Source organism: Centroberyx gerrardi, chromosome 11 (assembly GCF_048128805.1).
Source record: "Centroberyx gerrardi isolate f3 chromosome 11, fCenGer3.hap1.cur.20231027, whole genome shotgun sequence".
Lineage (NCBI taxonomy): Eukaryota > Metazoa > Chordata > Actinopteri > Beryciformes > Berycidae > Centroberyx > Centroberyx gerrardi.
This window is the reverse complement of record NC_136007.1, coordinates 19765036-19786548: the sequence shown is the minus strand read 5'-3', so window position 1 is coordinate 19786548 and position 21513 is coordinate 19765036. Positions and strand designations below refer to the sequence as shown.

Genomic DNA, 21513 nt, shown 5'->3' with positions numbered 1-21513 from the left:
TTCAGCTTAAATAAATAAAACCACTTGGCAACACAGCTTTACCGCACACAACCAAACAGTATTTACAGTATTTACACAGTATTACAGTAAAGAATTGCAATTCTTCGTCTTGGTGCAAGACATTTAGAGAGAGAACACGCACACGGGTATCCTTGATGTGTTTTGTTGTTTGCTGATATTTTGTCTCTGAACCCACCTACCAATGTATGGCTATTTGTAAGACAGGCCATCATTTTCTAAATATCAGTGTCACTACTTTATTCCTAAGTGGCTGGATAGATCCGTTTGACACCCAGGTTCTTGGACAATACTTTGTTGACTAGATTGTGCCTCTCAGGTCATTGCTTCGACCCAATAGTTGGAAATAACACTGTAGTGTTGTTGATGCGGGACAACAAAGTTATGGTCCCCTTCCCCCATTTCACTCACAATGCTCTTCCGAGTGTGCATGAGCTATTTATAGCAGCAGAGAGGAGTCCTTTGAAGTGTTGCTCTCACCAGTGGAGATGTACAATGGTATGTGTTTTGGAAATGGGCCTATCCACGCCACAGTCAGTCTGGGTCTGTGTGTTTTTGCAGCTAAGGGAAACCAAACAGTTAAAAGGCAGCAACAGGCAAAAATAACAGAGCTACACTGATAGACTGAATGCTTTCATGTCATATTGTGGCGGTACAACACACAGTAATTGAGAACACAACATACATAGCTGTTATAGGAATTCAAATTTTCCTGATCATTGAAAAATGATCAGGAACATGATCACTGAACATGATCATTTTTCCTCTATTTTTATACATGTATGATCATTTTTACAGGCTGTTTCAGGTGAACTCCAAAGTATCAACACTAGACTTGATCTTGATTGACCCCTCACCAAAGCACTTGCTAATATTCTTCCAGTCAGGCCAGTTTATAGCACTTGAACTAACATACCTACTGGAAAGCCTCATCTCTGCAGGTTTACCTCATTTGAATTAGGGGAGCCGGTGTTGTCGGCCAATCAGAGTCCAGTATGACTGTTCTGCCTTTGAGGACTTACTCTCAAATTCACTCAATAAAAACCCTTACCTCACTAAACTATATTTATTTGCAAAACATCATGAAGAACATAAAAAAACGGAATAATATGATTGTTGCATTGATTATCTTTTTTAATGTGGTTGGTTGATATATTTTTGAGTATATTTTGTTCGATGCAGTACTTCAGTTCATTTGAATGTGACATTATGTCAGACCTACTGAACAAACTGGATGGACTGGAGCTTCTAACACACAGGCCAGAGACATTAGCCACATTATTAGAGGTTTATTTGCACATGTGACCAACATACAGTTGTGACACTCCCAACAGTGGGATGGGTTGTTCATTTTCGAAGCTACAGTGTTTATTTACATCCAGCAGCCACGCCTCCAGCACTGGATAAGCAGTGTGAAAGCTACATGTGAGCAAAAGGAATACCATCGGAACAATATGGCCATAATATGTTTTATAATAACAAGAGGGAAATGAATGACGTTGCTTTGAGCCTGTGTATGAGGAGGCACATGATGGTGAAGTATTCAGTCAATAATCACAGGATCATTTCATACTGTACATCTGAATGAAAACAGGAATATTGAAAGAACACTCTGCTGGTACGCATGTAAACAGTTTAATCAAATCATTCTCACAGTCAGCAAAAGGACAATAATTGAAAGTAATTAAATTACTTTGTGTATGTCAACATAGTCACTGATGAACAGATTTGGCAGTGTTTTGGTATTAATCTCTTGGTATATGAGCTTTCTAGAAACCTTTCCAGGTGCAGATATGGCTCCTAAAGTGTATCTTTTACCTCTGGTGGAGAACCTTCAGTAGTTTGTTGTGCACACTCACATAAACCTCCTGCAGTTTCAAACATCTCACATATTCAAACTGCAATAACAAGTCCTTGTTATTTCTGTTACACATTTACATAAACTCTGCTGAATAACTGAACCATATATATCTAGCTAGGCAACAGGGGTTTTTGCTTCCTGGCTCCTTATAGACGAGGAGTGTACTTTAAACACATTTATGCCTTTACATCTCCTCTTGCATCTCACAGTTTTAGTTTTCTCTATTCAAGTAAATTACTTGTAAACAAAAAGTATCTTTGAGTCTGCACATGCATCTTCGTCACCCACTTGTACGGTTTCATAGGGTAACATAGTCTTTCATGTTGTTCCTCCCTTGTCTTCTGTGTCTTTGATAAGAAACACAAAGTAGATCTAGATCTTCAGATCGTCTAGCCTGCTCTTGTTGTTGCTGTGCTTGCTTGACTGACTGTTTCTGCGTTGGTTTTCCATGGGCAACTCAAAGACGGGGCTGGAGCTTTTCTTCTCCTTCATATCATCTCCTTCTGGTTTCCCTTTCCTCTCCACAGCCATGTTGTCTCTGTTCTGCTTGTAGACCACTTTGCTGTTGTAGGGGCTGTAGGCAGAATTGGGCTCTGCCATGCTTTGGAAAGGCTCGGGGGTGGCGGTGTGACCGGGGAAGTAGTTGTAGCTCGGGACAAAGGGCATGACGGCCTCGCTCGGGGTCTTGGGAGGCTCGCTTGCGGCTTGCGACCGTCTGTAGCGGAGGCCCTGGTGACATTTCGTGAAACCCAGATGGTACATTTCCACCAGGTTGAGCAGCAGGGAGATGCAGGCCACCACCAGCATGAAGATGATGAAGATGGTCTTCTCTGTGGGTCGGGAGATGTAGCAGTTCACCACGTTGGGGCAAGGCGGGCGGTTGCAGGTGTACATGGGCTTGAGCTCGAACCCGTACAGGAAGTACTGAGCTATGATGAAGGCCACTTCAAACAGGGTCTTGAAGATGACATTGAAGACGTAGGTCCGCAGCAGCACCCCATGCAGCCGCACGCGGCCCTGGCCATCTTTAACCGGGGCCTTTTTGGCCTTGCTGCCCAGCAACATCTGCTGCTTTTCATTCTGAATGGCAATGTCCTTCTCCTTCTGCTGCTCCTTTTCCTCCATACGCACCAGGTGAAGGATGTGGCCCAGATAAATGAGCGTGGGAGTGGAGACGAAGATGATCTGCATCACCCAGAAGCGGATGTGAGAGATGGGGAAGGTCTTGTCGTAGCAGACGTTCTGACAACCGGGCTGCTTGGTGTCACACGTGAAGCCGGACTGCTCGTCGCCCCACACCTTCTCGGCCGCGGTGCCCAGCACCAGGATGCGAAAGATGAACAGCACGGTCAGCCAGACTTTGCCCACGACGGTGGAGTGCTCCTGGGCGCTCTCCAGCAGCTTCCCCAACAAGTTCCAGTCCCCCATACTGGCTCACATGTACTGTACAGAGTCAGTTTGATCGACAAAACCAGGAGAGACGCCTGTAAGGAAAAGGACAAACATGCCAGATGTAAATGAACATGCTTCATCAGAGGCAATATTAGTGGTAGTTGGACTGAATATAAAGGCATGTGGGACACTTCCATTGTGTTCATGAATGTTTAGAAACCTCAGTAATGCTGCCGTCTTATTCATTAAAATGGGGTTGGTACAGCATGAGGCCTTTTCTTTTACATTGTGTTTTGTTGTAAAATTCTACATTTCCAGAAGAAAGATATTTTACTGTTGCTAAGCTATCCACTCCAGTTACAGTTGAGTATATACAGTATAGACTTTCTCTCATAGAGTTCAGTGAAAAAAATTGTAGGGAGAGACTTCAGGTCAATAATCTTCACATCACTGATTTGTTAATTCAGACCCTTGTTTATTTGTTTACCTGAATCATACACTACATACCACCTGAGAGAAATTTAGAGCCAAGAGGAGTCACAGCAGAATTCTTATAGAGATCCATTGAAATGCAAGAAGGCTTGAAAATATATCAAATTTATGGGTTTCAAACACCCAGAAGTCACTGCAGCTGCAAAATTTTTTGGAAATTACCCTTTTATTGAATATGATCTCAGTCTTTCCAGAAACGTTTGTCACACTGAAATGAGGGACCATCAAGTAAAGGGGATGACATGCTTTAACTGTTTATCTAATGTACCTGAAAATAAATTGAAACTGACAATCTGCACTTTTACATTATAGTCCTTACAGTGCCAGTTCACATTCAATCAAGTGAATCAAGTCAAAACAAATGTGTTGCTGTCCAATTACTTGTGGAGTTCATTGTATGCACATATGTTTTTTCCTTTATTGTAATACACTCCCTGCATGACAAAATAAATATTGTAATATTGTGTTAAAAACAAAATATGTTTTCATACCAATGTAAAACAGACATCCCACAACCAAGGCCTAATCCCAACAAAACCTGAGGAGAATCGCCCATTGAAACATTTTGATTTTCCATAATTTCACTGTTTGTTTTTCTGACTGGCCTGTCCTGTCCTCAGTTAGTGCTGATAAAGGCCCCGGACACAGCAGACTGTGTGTGAGAGAAAGCCCTGCAGCAGGTTGGCGTGCCTCTTTGCCATGGCGCGTATAGATCTTGTGACACACAACAGCTCTCCCTGACTCCACATTTAGGTTTCTAGTTCATGTCTAAGGAAATACCAGGCCTATAATACCCTATAACAAACACTAACTCTGATAATAGTTGGACTGGTCCTCTAGAAGTAGGGGTCAGGGATCAGAAATTGATGACAAATTTGCTAATTTTGAATTTGAGTGCCTGTTTGAAGCATATAAGCATTGGCTGCCAGGAATCTAAGGAATACTTAAGATTTGGCCTGGATTTCATTTTTGATATTAAACTGATCTATTGTATGGGTATGTGGATACCCAAGTTATAGAATCGACAAACTATTTTGGGACTGTACTATTAGGATAAGGCAATTCCCCAGTGTTTTTCTGATCATCTAATTGAATAAACAAAGTGATCATCCACAGCCAGGGGTAACTTCACCAAGAAAGACCTACCTGATAATGTTCATCTCCTAAAACGGTGCAGATCCAGAGTCACTTGGTAAGTAGTTGTCCAGTGCCATGTGTTTCCGGACCAGTGATGAAACTACAGTGCTAATCTAAAGTTCTCTTAAAAAGTTGTAATAGTGTCTCTAAGGTCCTACTTGCTGACTCGATAAATGACTGTATAAGTCACCACAGCTCGAACCCTCCTGTGCACCGTTTCAGCATGAGCACAGATGAAAACATTCCTTCTTGTAGAAAATTATAAAGCCCATTGCTTAAGAGGTGTTTCTTTCACAACTGACTGGCAGCTAAAGAGTCCAATGAGGCAGCAGGTTAGTCTTACATGTCATTGCTCTAAATATAATCCACCATGAAGGGAGTGGCTTTGTTGTCACTTGCGAGTTGGCCCTTGACTGTGTGGAAGGAGCATCAGACATGGTAGACCCCTCCCTCAGTGACATGGAGTGTGTTGGTTATACGTTACACAGAGGATATCCAAACTAAATTCTGCTCATTGCACTTTGTGTCAACTGAAAGAAGAAGAAAATGTAGCTAAATCCTACATTTACAGCATCATGTTGCACTTGTGCGGACAAGACAGCATGGTAGCAGTTGATAGGGGAAAATTTAAGCCTAGCAAGCCTGATCTCCTGTACAGTGAAGTCTAGGATGGAGGGATTTCAGTATACATATTGTCATACTCACCCCAAGCTGGAGAGACGACAAATTGATTGGTAAATAAGCTCAATTCAAACAGTGGTAGTTGATGTCCGCTCCACTCAGTGAGGGGAATGACACAAAGGAGTGATAACTTGTTTTGAAAAGGTGGCACTTCAACCAGAACTAAACCAACCTCCTCATTATGGACTACTACTAATCAGCTACTATAAAGTTTTCAAGAGAAAGTGTCTGGATGGAGTCGGGACCAAGATACCCTACAAACAGTGTGAATGTTGCCCATGCACAGTCATCACTTCATAAAGATACAAAGTATCTCATCACAGATAGGAATAAGGGATTTGGGGGATATATCAGTAGTACCAATATGCTTCTCATCAATCTAAACTCTATAGATGGTGTGTGTTGACGTGTTCCAGAAAAAGAGAAGTGCCCTCTCGCTCGGCCACAGCAGGTCCAGCTGTCCGCCCGCACACACACTGACCCCTTACATGGCCAGGCTATTGATAAACCTGAAACTATGCTGTCTGCCCGTCAGGAGGAGAACTTAATTACATACTGTAGGCTGCCTGAGACATTTCCTCACAGGTGGCAGCACGGCTCACAGGACCTCCAACATCCAGAGCTAAAGATGGCTCGATGGCTAAATGCATGATGAGATTTTGTTCAGCGGAGCGCTAAGGAGATGTAGATCCACTTTTCTCCCAGTCGCACTGCTGACAACTGAGGAGAATCAAAGAAACTGGCACAGCTGTGCCTCTGTCTTCATCTGTTCACAGATAAATGCTGCTCTCTAGTGACTTGTGGTATTACATGTACCATTTTCACTTGTTAGAAGATCCTCTAAAAATGCAGTGGGACAATTTGAATCTGTTGTATTTTGGAACAAATCCTTGAGCATCTCATTGGACAATTCAACAAAATTGTATTAAAATTGTATTATAATGTCCTATTTTTGAAATGTACAAAAGCCATAGAAATTCTGCACAAATCTCTTTGTCTTGTATAATCCTATTCCAGTGGCTCGAGACTAAATTATTCCAAAATACAGCTGATTCTTTTGGGATCTTTCTATTGAATGCCTAAAGGACTTTCTATGATGACAAAATCTGGCAAAAAATTACACAACTGCAGAAACACTGGTCTATTTTATTCCAGTGTTTACAAACAATATATACACATGAAATGAAATATTGAAATATTATTATTGTATATGAAATATTGTTTCAAAAAGTAATTAATAACATGTTTAGAAATCATATACTGTCAATCATTGAACTAATGGTTGGTTTAATAAATTTGAAAACAAAAAAACTGTCTGCAATCCAAGTTTTATTTTTCTGTGTCAGGCTTTTGTTTCCATCTGAATGAAGGACTTAACCTTTAGAAGTCAAGGATCTGTATGAAAACAGACACACTGTACAGCTGAACATTATGCAGTGCAAAATGATCGGTGTGCTCTCCATGTAGCAGTATTACATCTCACTAATACTTACAGACAAGCCATGAATGTTTCATATAAATAGAATTCAAGTCCATTAGATTGAATGTGTTGCAACTCAGGCAAATGCAAGGCATTTAATGTCACATTTAATGTAAATAATAAAAAAACATATTATAAATAAAAATGCTAGAAATATTACTATATACTATGTTTAAAATAACAGGTAGTGACAGACTTTATTCTATAATTTGGATTTTTAACTTGACCTTATTTAACTCATGGGTAACAATCAGTATGAGATAAGAACCAAAAGTCACATGTTTCAATGCATCTCAATATCTTAAATCTTGATCATGAAAATACTCTCTTCATTACTATATAGGTTAACCAAAACAAGTCAATAGTAATGCAAGCCCATTATATGGTAGGCCAAAATATTGCTTCATAAAAGGTTACGAATTGATAATCATTTGGCCAAAACATTAAGCAATAATAGGCAACTATTTCAGTGCAAAGTCCAATACAATCTTTTTATGGGTTTATAAGAGAATGTTGGGTTCATCAAGAGAACAAACTGATGGATACTTACTAAAGGAAAGCTTTCAAGTTTCACCTGAAGTGTAGTGAAGGCAGTTCACAGAGATGTAGTTTTTCACTGTGTATTGCACACTTAGAAATGTGTAGTATAGTTTAGCTGAAAATAAAAGTGTATGGTACCAGTGTGTATGGTGTGTGGTACCAGTGTGTATTGCTGTTGAATGGGTTTTCCTCTGAGTGGAGATAATGAGCCTTTGGATAAATCTTATTTATGTCAAATTTCACTGGATATACTGAGCAACTTACTCACAATGGGAAAGCTACTTCATCCTAAAAGTTAAATTCCCCTCAAGCTGAATTAATGGCTGTTACCTGGATCTAAGGCCATTACTCTTAGGTGGCACTTTAATGTCCTTTTTGTGCCAGTATGAAATCCATGTGTTAGTTAGTAGGAGCAGAGCTTTTGTGCGATCCAAGCCCCCATGGTCGAGTCTCCAGCATTGTGCAAATGCCTGCTGCAGGCCTTCCCCACCAGGAAGACCACTTCTGCAATGTTGAGCAGGATGCAAACCCCCGACACGGCCAGCATGAACACGGTGAAGACCGTCTTCTCTGTGGGCCTCGACACAAAGCAGTCCACCGTGTTGGGGCAGGGGTACGAGTCACACTTCACCAGGCGGATCATCTTGTAGCCCGGGTAGATCATGTAAAACACGTACATGAAGGTGACTTCGAAGACGATGCGGAAGAACAGGCTGATGACGTACGTCCACCAGAGAGCCCCTGTGATCTTCATCTTCTGGGTCTTGATCTGCTCCAGGTCCTTGACGTTGGCCCGGCCGCTCAGCTTGTAGAGCTTCTTGTCGATGTGGCGGCGGTGGGCCACGTGCATCGCCACCAGCAGGGCCGGAGTGGAGACCAGGATGAGCTGTAGGGCCCACAGGCGGATGTGGGAGATGGGGAAGAAGTGGTCGTAGCAGACGCTGTTGCAGCCCGGCTGCTGGGTGTTGCAGGTGAAGCCGGACTTCTCATCGCCCCACACGCTCTCCGCTGCCACCACTAGCACCAGGATGCGGAAAATGAATAGGACAGAGAGCCAGATGCGGCCGATGCCTGTGGAGTGTCTGTTTACACCGCTGATGACAGCATAAAACGATGCCCAGTTCATCTTCGGTTCCGGGTCTGAAAGACAAAGATGCAACAAAACACAAACCAGTTGATCAGCATCTCAGAGAACATGGTGTTGAAAGTATTCTCCTATTAAATGAACAGAAACTTGTTGATGTAGCAATTATTATCACCATGTGATGTGATGATCCTAGGAAGTGAGGATACTACAGTGCATCAAACCAATAAGAGTGTAAGATCTCCAAGCCAGAATTCATTTAAAGTTTGAAAAAATAAAAGTGTTTTAGCTCCCCTGTGCTAATCATCATTCATGTTCATTTGTCCCACACAAGCTTGAAATCCCAGTACATGAACTTGAGAGTTGTTACCAGGCTCAGCAGGAGGTGTAAGAGGCATAGGCAGCAATGTAGAGGACGCTGTTGACCCGCTGGTTTGGCATGGATGTGAATCCAGAGGAGAAGCAAGCCTCTCTGCCCCCTCTGGAGGTTGGCAGGCCACTTAAGAGTGCAAGACTAAGGTCTGGCACAACGCGTCATGTGACATGCTTTCACCAGTGGCCATGTTGTGGCACGGCAAAAAAAAAAAAAGTTGGCATCTGCACCGAACTTGCAGCAGTGTCGATAATATTCTCTAATGCTTGGCAGTAAAATTGTCGGTGTATCTGACCCCATGTGCATTAGATAAGCTCTTATACTGGTTATAAGCTTAAAAATGATTGAAAAGGATATGTACAGTCTGTACTTTGTGAGCAGGGTGTAGCACAAACGCTGCTAAACATACAAACTTGAGGAACTACAAAAGAACTATTGTTATTGGATTATATGAGCATCAGAAAGCCACCAATATGTGCATTCATTTAGTGTTTATTTCTAGCAATATATATTTCCTGGAGTGACACATTTAATATGATCTATCACAATATCTGTACAATCTTGGTAAGGAATTTCCCCAACTCTTCAGAGACGATTTGCATGCTAGTCAGACATAACAGTAAAGCACACCCACAACCAGACATATCACAGAAAGCCTGAAAATAAACTTTCTAGCATTTCTTTCTGGCAAACTTCACGTCCTGCTAATAAAATGAACCATAAAATCAATTTACCTTCAGATGTAGCTTGAAAAAAGCACGCCCAGAAACATTTACGTTGACATTAGAAGATTTTTTTTTTCATTAGTAACTGTGAACAAGAGTATCAGAGCACCATGACTTTGCATTGCTAATGATTTGTCTCACACTAGCCACTGCCCTGCACTGAAGTAGTCATATGCTTTTGTGTGGCATATTTGCATACAATAGCTCCATTTACCAGGCCCAAACAAAACGGCTTTTGAGTTCACATCAAACGTTTCAATTTCTGCCTACCCTAAGCCGAGGAATCTGTGTGGGGAGTCGAGTCTGTCGCCCGTTCCTTATTGTGCTGTGTTCTGGAAAGGAAGTGGAGGGTGTTTTTGACGCAATATGGAGTAAAATGTACAGGACTAAAACAAAGGATGTCCCATGAAATCTTAAAGATAAGAGGACAGGGGTTTATGATCATAATAACTTTATTATTGTGCCATGCTAGGAGGCAGTCAGTCCCTCATTCTTGACTGTGCTCCAGCTTCTCTCCTCAACCTTTACATCCAGAAGGCTGCGGCCCGCTTGATATTCAATCATGTAATTCCACCAGTGGAGGATTTTGCTGAGCACATCCCTCCCTCACTCTGTGTACTCTATTTGTATTCTATTGGACTGAGCAGTGGCTGACGTAGTTGTCGTCTACCAGGGTGATGAATTGCTGGTTTTTGAATATTGAATAATCTCTTCAGTCTGAAGTGTTCAAGTGGCTCTACAAGGACTTCTGGTTTTTAAGTGCTATATATTTTTTTTTATATCAGAAGTTTGCTCACAAGTGTGTTGTTATAAATTACTTAATGATGTTTCATACCTGCAAAATACAAATTACAAGACACGCAAAAGTTAGTAAATACATGTTTCAATATAAATGCTTTGGAAATGCTGCTCATCTTAGCCACAAACCAAACGTTAATAAATTGTTCTCTGGTGCTGTTAAGCCTTTCAATTCACTTAGACCTTTGAGGCAACCAAAGTTCAATCAGTCTTTTATTTTCTTCTTTGGCTGCTAAGAAAATACACTGACCTGTGAAAAATCTGAATCCACAAGCACAAGCACCTGTGGCAGGCTGATGAGTAAGTTATCTTCATACTCAGTTTTTTTTAGAGAGTTTTAACAGCTCTAATAAAAAAATGACTGTGCACTGCTTCATGCTACTTGTTAGGTTTGTTAGAAGAAAGAAGAAAATCTGTGTGATTCTTTGAGTATGCTAAGTTTACATTCAGGTCACATTTAGATTATCTACCCAACCTGGCTGAAAAGTAGAGTAACTGTTGCACTGGTGTGACTGTGTATACGCTATATATATGAGAGAATTACAATAATTTTGAAATTTCAGTCAGATTGGGGACAGAGATTTTAGGTTGGATATTTGGGTCTATAATGGTGCTTTCCTATGACAGCTGCTGAACTCACTGACTTGTAGATCTGCATAAACTGACTGTCATCTTAATGTTGCTTAATGGCCTTTACTTTGTTAAAATGATGCAATGCGAGTCCAGTCTAGCTTTCCGGGATGTGATTCACAATACTTGAGGCATTTAGCTTATATGTGACTGTGATACATTTTTCTCATCCTATTAAATAGTATATTAATCATGTTATATTAATTATGATTAGTGCATTAATCATCAGTATTATTAAATATCTTTATGCAGCAGAAAGATAGGGATGAGTTCACATGTACTGTTTCTGTGTCTCTCTCAGTGTGTGTGTGTGTGTGTGTGTGTGTGTGTGTATGTAGGCCTACTATGGTCTCCCACTGTAGTCCAGTCTCAAGGATGACATCTGGAGGCCATTAAAGGTTATTGCAGCACATTAGTAAATTATTGTCTGACTTGGGAGTGGTGAAAGCTTCACTGCTGACTTCAGTCCTGTGGTGGATGACAGGCTACAATATAAGTGTTTCCCCACAACATCAGCAGTTTAGTCAGTTAGCCTAAGTATGGCTCTGAATTTTTCATGTGCATCACTTCAACATAGGCCTCTCAGGCAAGAATTATCTCTCCAGATGTATAATAATAATGTAATGCATCACTTTATTGATCCCTGCAGGAGATCAATAAAAAGATTATTGAACCCTGTAGGGAACCCAACCCCCCTCCTCCATAGAGAGGTCAGAGGTCAGAGGTCAGCTACTGAACAATGACCCTGGAGCTGGCGGGGATATGGTCAGGACAATCATATATTTACATGGCATGAACATTTTCACAACTTAAAGGGTGATTTTTAGTTAATACATAACATTTTCCATTAGGCATTGATCAATATGTGATCAGAGGCATCAATAGACCCCTCAGGAAAAATCACTTTTTTTTTTAATCCTTAATGCTATCAGTATTATATTCTTATAGGGACTTTTGGTTTTGATGTGATATTTGTATTGTGTCCTTCTGAAATTTGTACAGGATTACTGTGGCTCTTTGTGGTAAGGGACATTGCTGTGCTTATGTAAACTGAGGTAATACAGCCTTAGCAACAAAGCACAGGTTATAATGTGGTAGATTTGTTGTGTGCCAAACACACACCTGGACACACCCTGTCACATGACCTACACCTTGTCCAGACTAATCACGTGTGGTTTTGACATTTACAGGCATCGGTACAAAGTGACAGTGCAGCCTCTCGATCCATACAGCTGGAAACTCAATTGTCTGTCATGACCCTGCTTTGTTAGACTGCAGTGCTTTTGATTTTTATTTTAGTTCAATAAAAATTGCGCCTAAAAGAAAGATTTAGTCTACAACATGAAAAAGACAATCTAATTTACAAGTTTCTTGTCAAATGCTGCCTTCAAGTGCTCCTCATGGGCTCCAACTTCCCAGTTCAAAAATAATATACCTTACAATAACGTACATACAAAACGTACATAAAATAGTAATTATCTATGTAGAATGTGGGCAGCATGGTGGCTCAGTGGTTAGCACTGTCGCAAGAAGGTCGTGGTTTCTGCTATGACCCTGGATAGAAATAAGTGGGTATGGAAAATTAATGAATGAATATATAGAATGCTAAACACTAACATCTAGTAAAATACATAACTTTTACCATCAGTTGTTGATGCCTCTGCCCCCTTAACCTCACATTTCCGCAGCTCTGATATCACAGAAAATTCCCACTTTTCCAGTCGTTATTACCAATAGAGGCACGTTAATGAGTGCGCAATTCAAAATTATGGGGTTTTCGACAGCACTTGAATGCATCAATATGTACACAATTCATTTCAGTGTGCAGAGAAGTCAGCAGAGCCTGTCCCTTTAAGAGGCTCCTGGGTGTGGAAAAAGGGATGTTTTTTTGTGAGTCCATAGCCAGTTGGTTACGATCCATTCCGTTTTGTCCTACGCTCCCTTCTGAAGATGTGGGACAAAAGGTTGTGAATTGTTTCTGTTGATGACAAAATACATGTTATCACCTACTCAATGAATTAAGAGCATTTTATCATCGATACCGGTCAGTTGTTCCGTTTTTTCATCCAGCTAATTTCACGAAATCTAGGCAAAGGACGGAAAGAAGTTTTGTGACAGTGTGCAACATTTTGGAATGGGACGCGTCCAAGCCCTTTCCAACCGCTCTTCTAATCACGACACCGCAACAAGGAAAAAGTGGCAAAGAGGAGTAGAATAAAATTACACCTAAAATACGCGTCAGGCGAGGAAAAGGAGAAGTAAAATCATACTCAGCCTGTTTGTTGTTTAGTGCAATTCATTTTTGATCTCTGGCGGTTGCAGGCTGCCAGGGACAACATGGTTTCTGCTTTTGTGAAGAGATGGGACTGTGTAACTAAACGTGGACTCGCCTGAACTGATCAGAAATTAGCAGCATGCAGTAGACAGGCTCAACTTGTGCGTCTCAGAAATTTAAAATTCACATTTCCTCCTGCCGCGAGGTTGTCACAGCCATGGGGCATCCTCCTCTCGAGTTCACTGACTGCTATCTGGACAGTCCGGAGTTCAGAGAGACACTTAAATGTTATGAAGTAGAGCTGGACAGAACAAGCAAATTCCTCAAAGAGGTGATAAAAGATGGCAACAGTGTCATCAATGCAATCAAGGGTAAGCATGTCCTGATCTAATCTCTGTTGTTTTCATGTGAGTAGCCTAAGTCTTTTTTGCACAGTGTGTGGTAGTCTTGTGATGTGGTGGGAGAAGGGATGAGAGAGGTTCACATCACTGGGGCCTTTTCAGGGCCTAGGAATTATCCTAAATGTGGGTGGGTGGGTGGGTGGGAGAGGCACATTTAGGGAGGTGCTATAGGGAATGATCCCCTGGGAGAAGAAAATCAGCCTGCTTTGAAAGGTCATGAAGATGTCTTATGGTGATATAGAGAATGCATTTATCACTGACAAGTCCTGTTTGTTTGTTTTTACCCCCCAAAAAGTATATTCTTTTGCTTTTATCCATTTACTGTAACCCACTGCCTTTTCCTCTTCCTATCTCAGTATGCTCTTCATCCTCTCTCTGCTGCTGCTGGTCTTAGTAGTGTAGTGTTGGACCGGGCCCACTGATAGTATGGAGCAGAGCCAGTGACAGGATAGATGTCTGTGTATTTGGGTCAGTGTGTTGCACCCATGAGTGGAACAGTGTTTGTTTTGTTTGACCCACCAAGATACCATTCTGCTGTCCAAATCACCAGTGATGAGCTTTTCACCTCGGAGACAGAAACCGTCATTGTAGGTACTGTAGTGGTGCTGAGCGTCATATATTCGACCTCCATAATAGCCCGAGGTCACGAGCGCTTGTTGTTAGTATGTACTGTACTGACAGATATTCAAACTAATCCAGTTTTTTTTAATTTTTTTACCTTAATCCCTGTCTATGTAGGCCAGTGCCAGTTTTGCATTTCTACCATTGGATTGGCAAGTGTAGGTGGTGTTGTTGTTGTTGTTGTTGTGGAACTATGCTTCCTCAGCCTTACGCCTAGAAAATAATTAGTTGTTGGTGTTATTAGTGAGTTCATGCCTCACAGTTCTGAGTTTGCAAAGTGCTTTACAGGAAGGCATAAACACAAGAGCAGTAAAATATTAAAGGAGAAGACAAAACAGGAAACACTATAGGTTAAAAGAAGAAAAAAGACTATAAACATGTGTTGTAAGAAGTGATTTAAAAGATGATGCTGGATTTGCTACCCTAAGTTCCTCAAGCAGCACATTCTTCAGTATTGATCAATCAGACAGGCACCATTTGTTTTCATTGTGTCTGACTGATCAATAATAAAAGCCAGCTGTAACAGAGATCATGGAGTCAATAGGCTTTCAGCTCTAATACCACATATTGGCTGCCTCTCATGCTTTATACTTTATCAAGAGGAAAAACATATGTAATGCACAGTTATAATCATCCGTATGAAATATGGCCTGTCTTGAACTCTAGACTATGTTGCTTAAACAGTTGAGATTCTGAGTTGGGCTGGATTCAGAAAATTATATAAGAATTGGATATTGCCGTAGATTTCAGAGCATTAAATATACTCATTTCCAGGTACTTGTGACTTAGGAATTTGGAGCTTTGTTCAAATGTTTTGATAGGATCAACTCTGCTTTTTTGTAGGCTACTCTTTGGCAGTGCAGAAGTTTTCCCAGACTCTCAGTGTGTTCCAGTTTGATTCCATTGGTGACTCCCTGACAGATGATGAGATTAACATCGGTAAGATCATATACACACTGTGGCAAATGCCCACTTTGCATTTACTTCAGTATTAAGTCATGGTTACCACTTTCGTTTCCCCAAACGTTCAGAGCAATTCATGTGGTAATATCTAGCAATTCACATAGGAGATGTAAACTTTACATTACATTGGGCTTATTCCAGTGGATTTTTTCTGTGTATTATCATATGCAAAATTACAGAAAGTAGTGTGAATAAGTAGTGTAAAATGAGAAGTACTCAGTAATGCTTTTAATGAAAACCTACCTACATAATGTGAATAGGTGTTGTTGTCTCCAGAGTGTATACAACACAATGAAAGTACAAAGTAGAAAAATGTAATGCACCAAAATTATTGATATAACCTGATATAAGTGAATCCAATAACTTTTGGCAACCAGCTGGTAATTTATCACAACGTGAATGTTGTAGTATAAATCAGGAAACCAAATGTTATGGAAACACAAAGACTTGATGAGACACAACCTAAGATCAGTAAAAAGGGGAAGTTAATACACATTTTAATACACTGGAATAAGTGTGTTGTATTTCTTTTTTTTGGTGTTTCCAAGTGTATTTCCATCCCCATGTTGTTGAGTTTCTCTGTGTCACGCAGTTGGATCAGAATGTGCACGCTCGGCTCTATATTCCATCTCTGTGTCTTTATCCCCAGCTCAGTCTTTCCAGGAGTTTGCTGGTCTTCTCCAGGAAGTAGAGCATGACAGGATGATGATGGTGGGTTTATCAACTTCCTCCACACTGACTCTGCATCCTCTTTTTCCCTCATTAGGAAACCCATTAACCTTTCCTGCACTAATCATCAGATGTGCAGATTAAATTCATGCTACCTATCCTTTTTCAAATAGCGCCACCTGTTGTGGTAGTAAACACATTTTTGTCACTTTCTGATCATGGGAACAGACAGAGATGCACATGCACACATTTTTCTGTATTCTGTAGCTCCATCAGCTATTAATGCACATATGCAGTTCTGCTCATTCTGTGCAGTAGATATGTTATCTCCCTCTGTACTCTGAATATATTTGATAAGGTGAATAGTTTTTCACAGCCAACATCTACACGCCTAGACATTTTCTGTGTGAATGTATGGCCTTCTGTAGACCTGTTAATGTGAAGACGACACATATTTTGCACATTCTGTATTTATGCTGTGAATTCACATATTTGTTTTCTTCATATTCTCATTTGTTTCTAATTTGTTACATATCGCATACATCTTGGCCTTCATTTTTTTCTTTCAGTATGTTCTCCTCACTCATATATACTGTATATTTTCCTATTTTTCCATCCATTTCTACTTAATATGTCCTAGTGTTGTAAATGGCAGTTGTGTTACATTTAAATACCGCCATTTGCTTTATTGTTATTTACATTGTACTTTGTTTGCTGTTTGCTTCTGCAACAGCACAGTTTCCCCTCAGGCATAATTGAAGTTTGATCTTATTTTATCTCTCATCTGAACCAGATAAACAAAGACTCTCCTGATCTTATTCTTCAGAAATCATGTCATGACTGAATTCATTACATGTTTGTGGTAGGAGTGGTAGTTCCTGTTCGACTGGCTTTTCTGGGTACAGATGTTTTTTTCAACAGAGCTGGCATCTAATAAGTTTTGGTTGTGTTGGTGCTGAAGAGCAACATCTACTGGAGAGAAATCATTATAAGATATTCAAGATATTATTTTTTCAAAACTCATTTCATCAAGTTTCATCAAGCACATAAGCTAATTTGAACATCTATAAATGCGATATTAAGCAGTGTGTTATTGATATGGCAAGTTTATATGTGCATTTTGAAGTGTACAACAGTAACAACTGTTCCATGTTTCCCTGTTCAGGTCCAGAATTCCTTTGATCTGCTCATTAAGCCGTTGGAGAAGTTCAGAAAGGAGCAAATCGGAGTAACAAAAGTGAGTGTTTTTAATCATTTGTTTGCTCTCTAAGTGAAATGTGGTCTATTTTTTGTGTATGGCTATTACCTTTTAAAGTTATCCATTTATTAAGTCAGCAGTAGAAGCAGTGCTCTGGTGTATTAACAAAATGTGTCGTTTCATTTCATCACAGTTTGATCTATTTCTGTTGTGACAGTGCAATGGAGAGCCAAAGAATTGTAATGTAACATGTAACATCACCTCTCTGAGTTATATAGGCCACACTGAATATCATGGGCTACTTCTTCTTCCTTGACACACCCTTTATCGTGCAAAGGCATTTGGTAGGAAGTAAATGAGTTCTAGCAGTGGAAAAAGCCCATAGGTTTCCGAGGTGACAGTCCCTGTGTGCTCCGTCATCAGCACTTTTTTTTTGCCAGTAAAAAAATTATCAGGAAACTCTGTGGGACATTAACTTGCTTATTCAGCGTGGGATTCAGTCTCTTTTCTGTTGGTGTTCTGCTGATCAACCAAGTTTTTTCCCCAGTATATTTATTTCTCAACTAACTGCTGTCTGTAATTGTCTTGCTGTGTTGAGTAGCAGTGCTTGAGTTTACATTTGTATCAAAGGGGGGTAATGGTGTACCTGTTTTGGCTTGGTACAGGTGCACAAGTGCAATGATAGAGTTCAGTTTAAGTAAACAAAATTTTGTGAGTGAAGAGTGTTGTCAAAAGACAATAGTGAAAGTGATGCAGTAAAACTAAAAGGCTACTGTGCAATGAAGCAGAAGTTAAGTTGTGTTGAGGAACAGCTCTTGCTTGCTATAGGAGGGCACTGTTATATAACAAGCTATGACAGATAAATCTTAATACTTTGACACTGATTTAATCGCACTGTAATCTCATTGCATCACAATTACACATCTTCCCTTTAGGAGAAGAGGAAGAAGTTCGAGAAAGAGAGTGAAAAATATCACTCTCAATTAGATAAACACCTGAATCTTTCCGCCAAGAAGAAAGAGAGTCAGCTTCAAGAGGTCAGTTGAAGTATAACAAATATTTCTCATCAACGATATAAGAAAAGCTCAAAATTCACTGTCAAATATGTCACTTTTTAAAATGATCTTTTCTCCACTGTAGGCTGACGAGCTCCTAGACAAAGAGCGAGTGAACTTCTACGAATCCTCGGTGGAGTATGTATACCAGATCCATCAGGTGCAGGACAGGAAGAAGTTTGATGTGGTGGAGCCTGTGAGTGTGTTTCTGTGGTCTCCTGCTCTTCCTGTTTGCTGCCAGGCAATTGTAACATAAAAAAAAATGTGTTATGACAGACTCAAAAATAGATCGTTCGTGACAGTTCAAACATACAGGATATGGTCAAAACAAAGGAAACACAAGCATAAAGTTCTGCCACCATTACTCTTCTTTATGGTGGTGGCTCCTTTTTGACCATACTCCAAATATAAAACTGTATTCATAAGTCTATAATTCATGCTTTGGACAGGTCCTGGCGTTTCTTCACAGCATTCTCACCCTCAATAACCTGACAGTGGAGATGACTCAGGACTTCATGCCTTACAAACAAGAACTGCAGCTCAGCTTGCAGAATGTAAGTGGTGTTGTCCGCAACAAATGATGCCATTAGTGACATTTAAGAGGCTTTAATTGGACTTGGATCTTAAAGTGCTGTGTGGGGGGTTGTGTGCAGACTAGGAACCACTATGAGAGCACTCGGGAGGAGATGGAGGAGCTGATGAAGAGAATGAAACACCCGTCCCAAATGTGTAAAATCCACAGTCAGCTCACTATGGAGGGTTACCTGTACTGCCAGGAGAAGTGTGAGTGCACCAGCTGTTCACGCATATGTGTTGTTTGCGTGTATTCCCATTGACGTGGCCTGTCTTACTTTATTTTATTGTCTCTAAAGGGGCGTTGGGTGTGTCATGGGTCAAGTACTATTGCAAGTACCACAAAGATGGCAGACTGTTGGTCATGGTGCCTTGTGAACAGAAACCTACAACTAAACAGGTACTTAACTCAAAAGAAACTTTTCTTTTTCATCATATCACCCACTGAGGGCCATAGACTGCAAACTTACAATGTAAATCTGTGTCCCTGTAATTATCTTGACACCTATCTATAAGCAATTTATTTATGTATAGTTCCTTAGACTGCTTTCCCTTTTAATGAGCTGCTCTACACATCTTTATTTTCCTCTCTCTCACATGCTGTTGTTCTCTCTTTCCCGCACATACTCACCACTTTCCAACTCTGTTTGATTGTTTTCTCCTTCCAGGGCCCCACAGAACTGACACTTAAATCCTGCATCCGCCGGAAGACAGAATCCATAGACAAGCGCTTCTGCTTTGACGTCGAAACTAATGAGAGGTTAGTCGCGAACGAAATGCAGAAACTGTGAGATGAGACAACGTGAATGCCTTGTGGGATAAACAGGTTTAAGCAGCGAGGTGAACAGGTGGTCTACAAGGACAGAGTGTGGGGGCAAACTGGATTGTAGCCCAAACAATCCCTCAGTAACAGGCTTGTGCTGGAAACAGATGGCAAACTCAGTCATTTCATGGAGGGAACACAATGAATTCATATTTATATAGGCAGGCCATTCAGTACAAATTGCACTTTAAAAGACACTTGAGGCAAAGGTTGCTATGTCATATTCAGGGATTGTTGCTTGAAATCTGTGAAAACGCTGCAAATTCTGCTTGGGTATTTTAAAGGTTTAAAAAGTGCTTGCAATATGCATTAAGTTCTTGAAAGTGTTTCTCTGAACAGCTAATGTGTGCCAGTGTTTGAACATTACCAGCACCATAATCAGACCATAAGCAGTCTGATAAAGTAAAGATGGCAGGGCTGTCTAGTATTCAGTGAGACTGTTTTTCAATCGAAACTCTTTGAAACCAGGTTCAAGACGTTTCAAGCTGCTGAAGCAAGACACTGAATCCCCACCAGAGCTAGGTGCTGTTCTGTAGCTCACCCTGACCTTTGACCTTCCTGGAGGGAACAAGTGAATAGAGAATGCTGCTACAGCGATCAATAATACATCACATTATTATCAATAAACTCACTGTAAGTGGCCAGTGAACTCTCTGCCCCTCCTATCGCTGATCGTTCCATTGCTAAGATTTGTTTTCAGCACAGGTTACACAACATGTTTTCAGCATTAGAGTTTTGATTGACTTTTTTTAGTATTGTTAGGCGTACTGACATGTAAGAGCTTTGAAACAAAGCAGTAAAAGCATAAAAGCATGCCCACACCCAAAAATGAAGCATAGAAACACATTTGGTGCTTCTCTGCTAAGAATAGGGAGCTCCCATAGATATCAGGGTTCCCTATTTAATTGTTATAGTTGATAGCTCAGAAAGTTGAGAAAAAGTTGTCGATAGTCGGTTGAGGAGTGCAGTTGGCAGGAAGAATGATAAACTCATAGCACAGTTGTTGTAGTTAACAATTGAGTAGCCTACTAGCTCCAAAATTTGGCAGTCTGTTGTTGCTTCTGCAGTAGACCTGGAAGATGTGTTCATCATCTCTATATGCTTGTCATGTTTGTCTCCATTTTCGACCTCAGTGAGTCTCAGAAGGGATTTAATCAAGTTAACTAAAGCTTCAACAGTTCAGATCAGTTGGAAAGAACAATGAATATTGAATGGCCATGTATATCTTTAATTGCTGTCTCCATCATGTAATTCCTATACCGACTTAAGGAAAAAGCTATTTCTATCACAATCAAATGAAATGTTTGGAGTCTGATGAAAAGTTTGCTGATATGAAAGTCTTGAAAATACGTATCTGGAAATACAGGAGGTAGACAAAATAACGGAGAAATCTAACAATACTGTATATGAATATAAAGTAACAAATAAGGAGTAGGGCCTTCTAAACAGCTTCAGTCCTCCCTGGCCTGCTGTCATATAAGTCCTGAACTGTGTGTAGTGGGAAACTGGACCTTAGAAGGAAAGACTCCAGTTACTTGAGGGATGAAGGTGGTGGAAATCTACTTTGTACTCTGCGCTCCAGAACTTCCCCTGAAGGTTTAATGATGTTTAGATCTGCTGATTAAGGAAGCCATGGAAGGCGTCTGACGTCATGAAGCTACTTTTCAACTTGTGTAGCAGTGTGTATGGGGGCATCCTCTGTCATAAATACCCACATTGTGAAG

The 21513-nt window shown here is 40.5% G+C and overlaps 3 protein-coding genes across 3 annotated transcripts in view; 1 reads left to right on the top strand and 2 right to left on the bottom strand.

The window, feature by feature from the left end:
- Window positions 1-2251: 2251 nt before the first annotated feature.
- On the bottom strand, window positions 2252-3307 carry gja2 (gap junction protein, alpha 2). Its single transcript, XM_071925394.2, has one exon. It carries the CDS (start codon window positions 3305-3307, stop codon window positions 2252-2254), a length of 1056 nt encoding a protein of 351 aa, XP_071781495.1.
- A 4697-nt stretch (window positions 3308-8004) lies between these two features.
- gjb1a (gap junction protein beta 1a) lies at window positions 8005-9083 on the bottom strand. The gene is made up of 2 exons (XM_071925398.2): window positions 9056-9083; window positions 8005-8741 (listed from the first exon to the last, which is right to left on the bottom strand). Exons 1-2 carry the CDS (start codon window positions 9081-9083, stop codon window positions 8005-8007), a joined length of 765 nt encoding a protein of 254 aa, XP_071781499.1.
- A 4094-nt stretch (window positions 9084-13177) lies between these two features.
- Window positions 13178-21513, top strand: part of ophn1 (oligophrenin 1) — a 28973-nt gene continuing 20637 nt past the window's right edge. The window contains exons 1-10 of the mRNA XM_071925425.2: window positions 13178-13857; window positions 15352-15447; window positions 16121-16182; window positions 17306-17377; window positions 18274-18375; window positions 18479-18589; window positions 18843-18947; window positions 19047-19176; window positions 19266-19366; window positions 19635-19726. Of these exons, the coding sequence (XP_071781526.1) occupies window positions 13704-13857; window positions 15352-15447; window positions 16121-16182; window positions 17306-17377; window positions 18274-18375; window positions 18479-18589; window positions 18843-18947; window positions 19047-19176; window positions 19266-19366; window positions 19635-19726 (1025 nt within the window). The 5' untranslated portion in view covers window positions 13178-13703. The remainder of the gene's footprint in view (window positions 13858-15351; window positions 15448-16120; window positions 16183-17305; window positions 17378-18273; window positions 18376-18478; window positions 18590-18842; window positions 18948-19046; window positions 19177-19265; window positions 19367-19634; window positions 19727-21513) is intronic.

Excerpts from the sequence above, each read along its gene's own strand:
- gja2 (XM_071925394.2), bottom strand. The coding sequence starts at position 3,307 with ATGGGGGACTGGAACTTGTTGGGGAAGCTGCTGGAGAGCGCCCAGGAG.
- gjb1a (XM_071925398.2), bottom strand. The coding sequence starts at position 9,083 with ATGCCTCTTACACCTCCTGCTGAGCCTG. Across the intron at positions 8,742-9,055 it reads TACACCTCCTGCTGAGCCTG|ACCCGGAACCGAAGATGAAC; the intron begins GTAACAACTCTC and ends TTTGTCTTTCAG.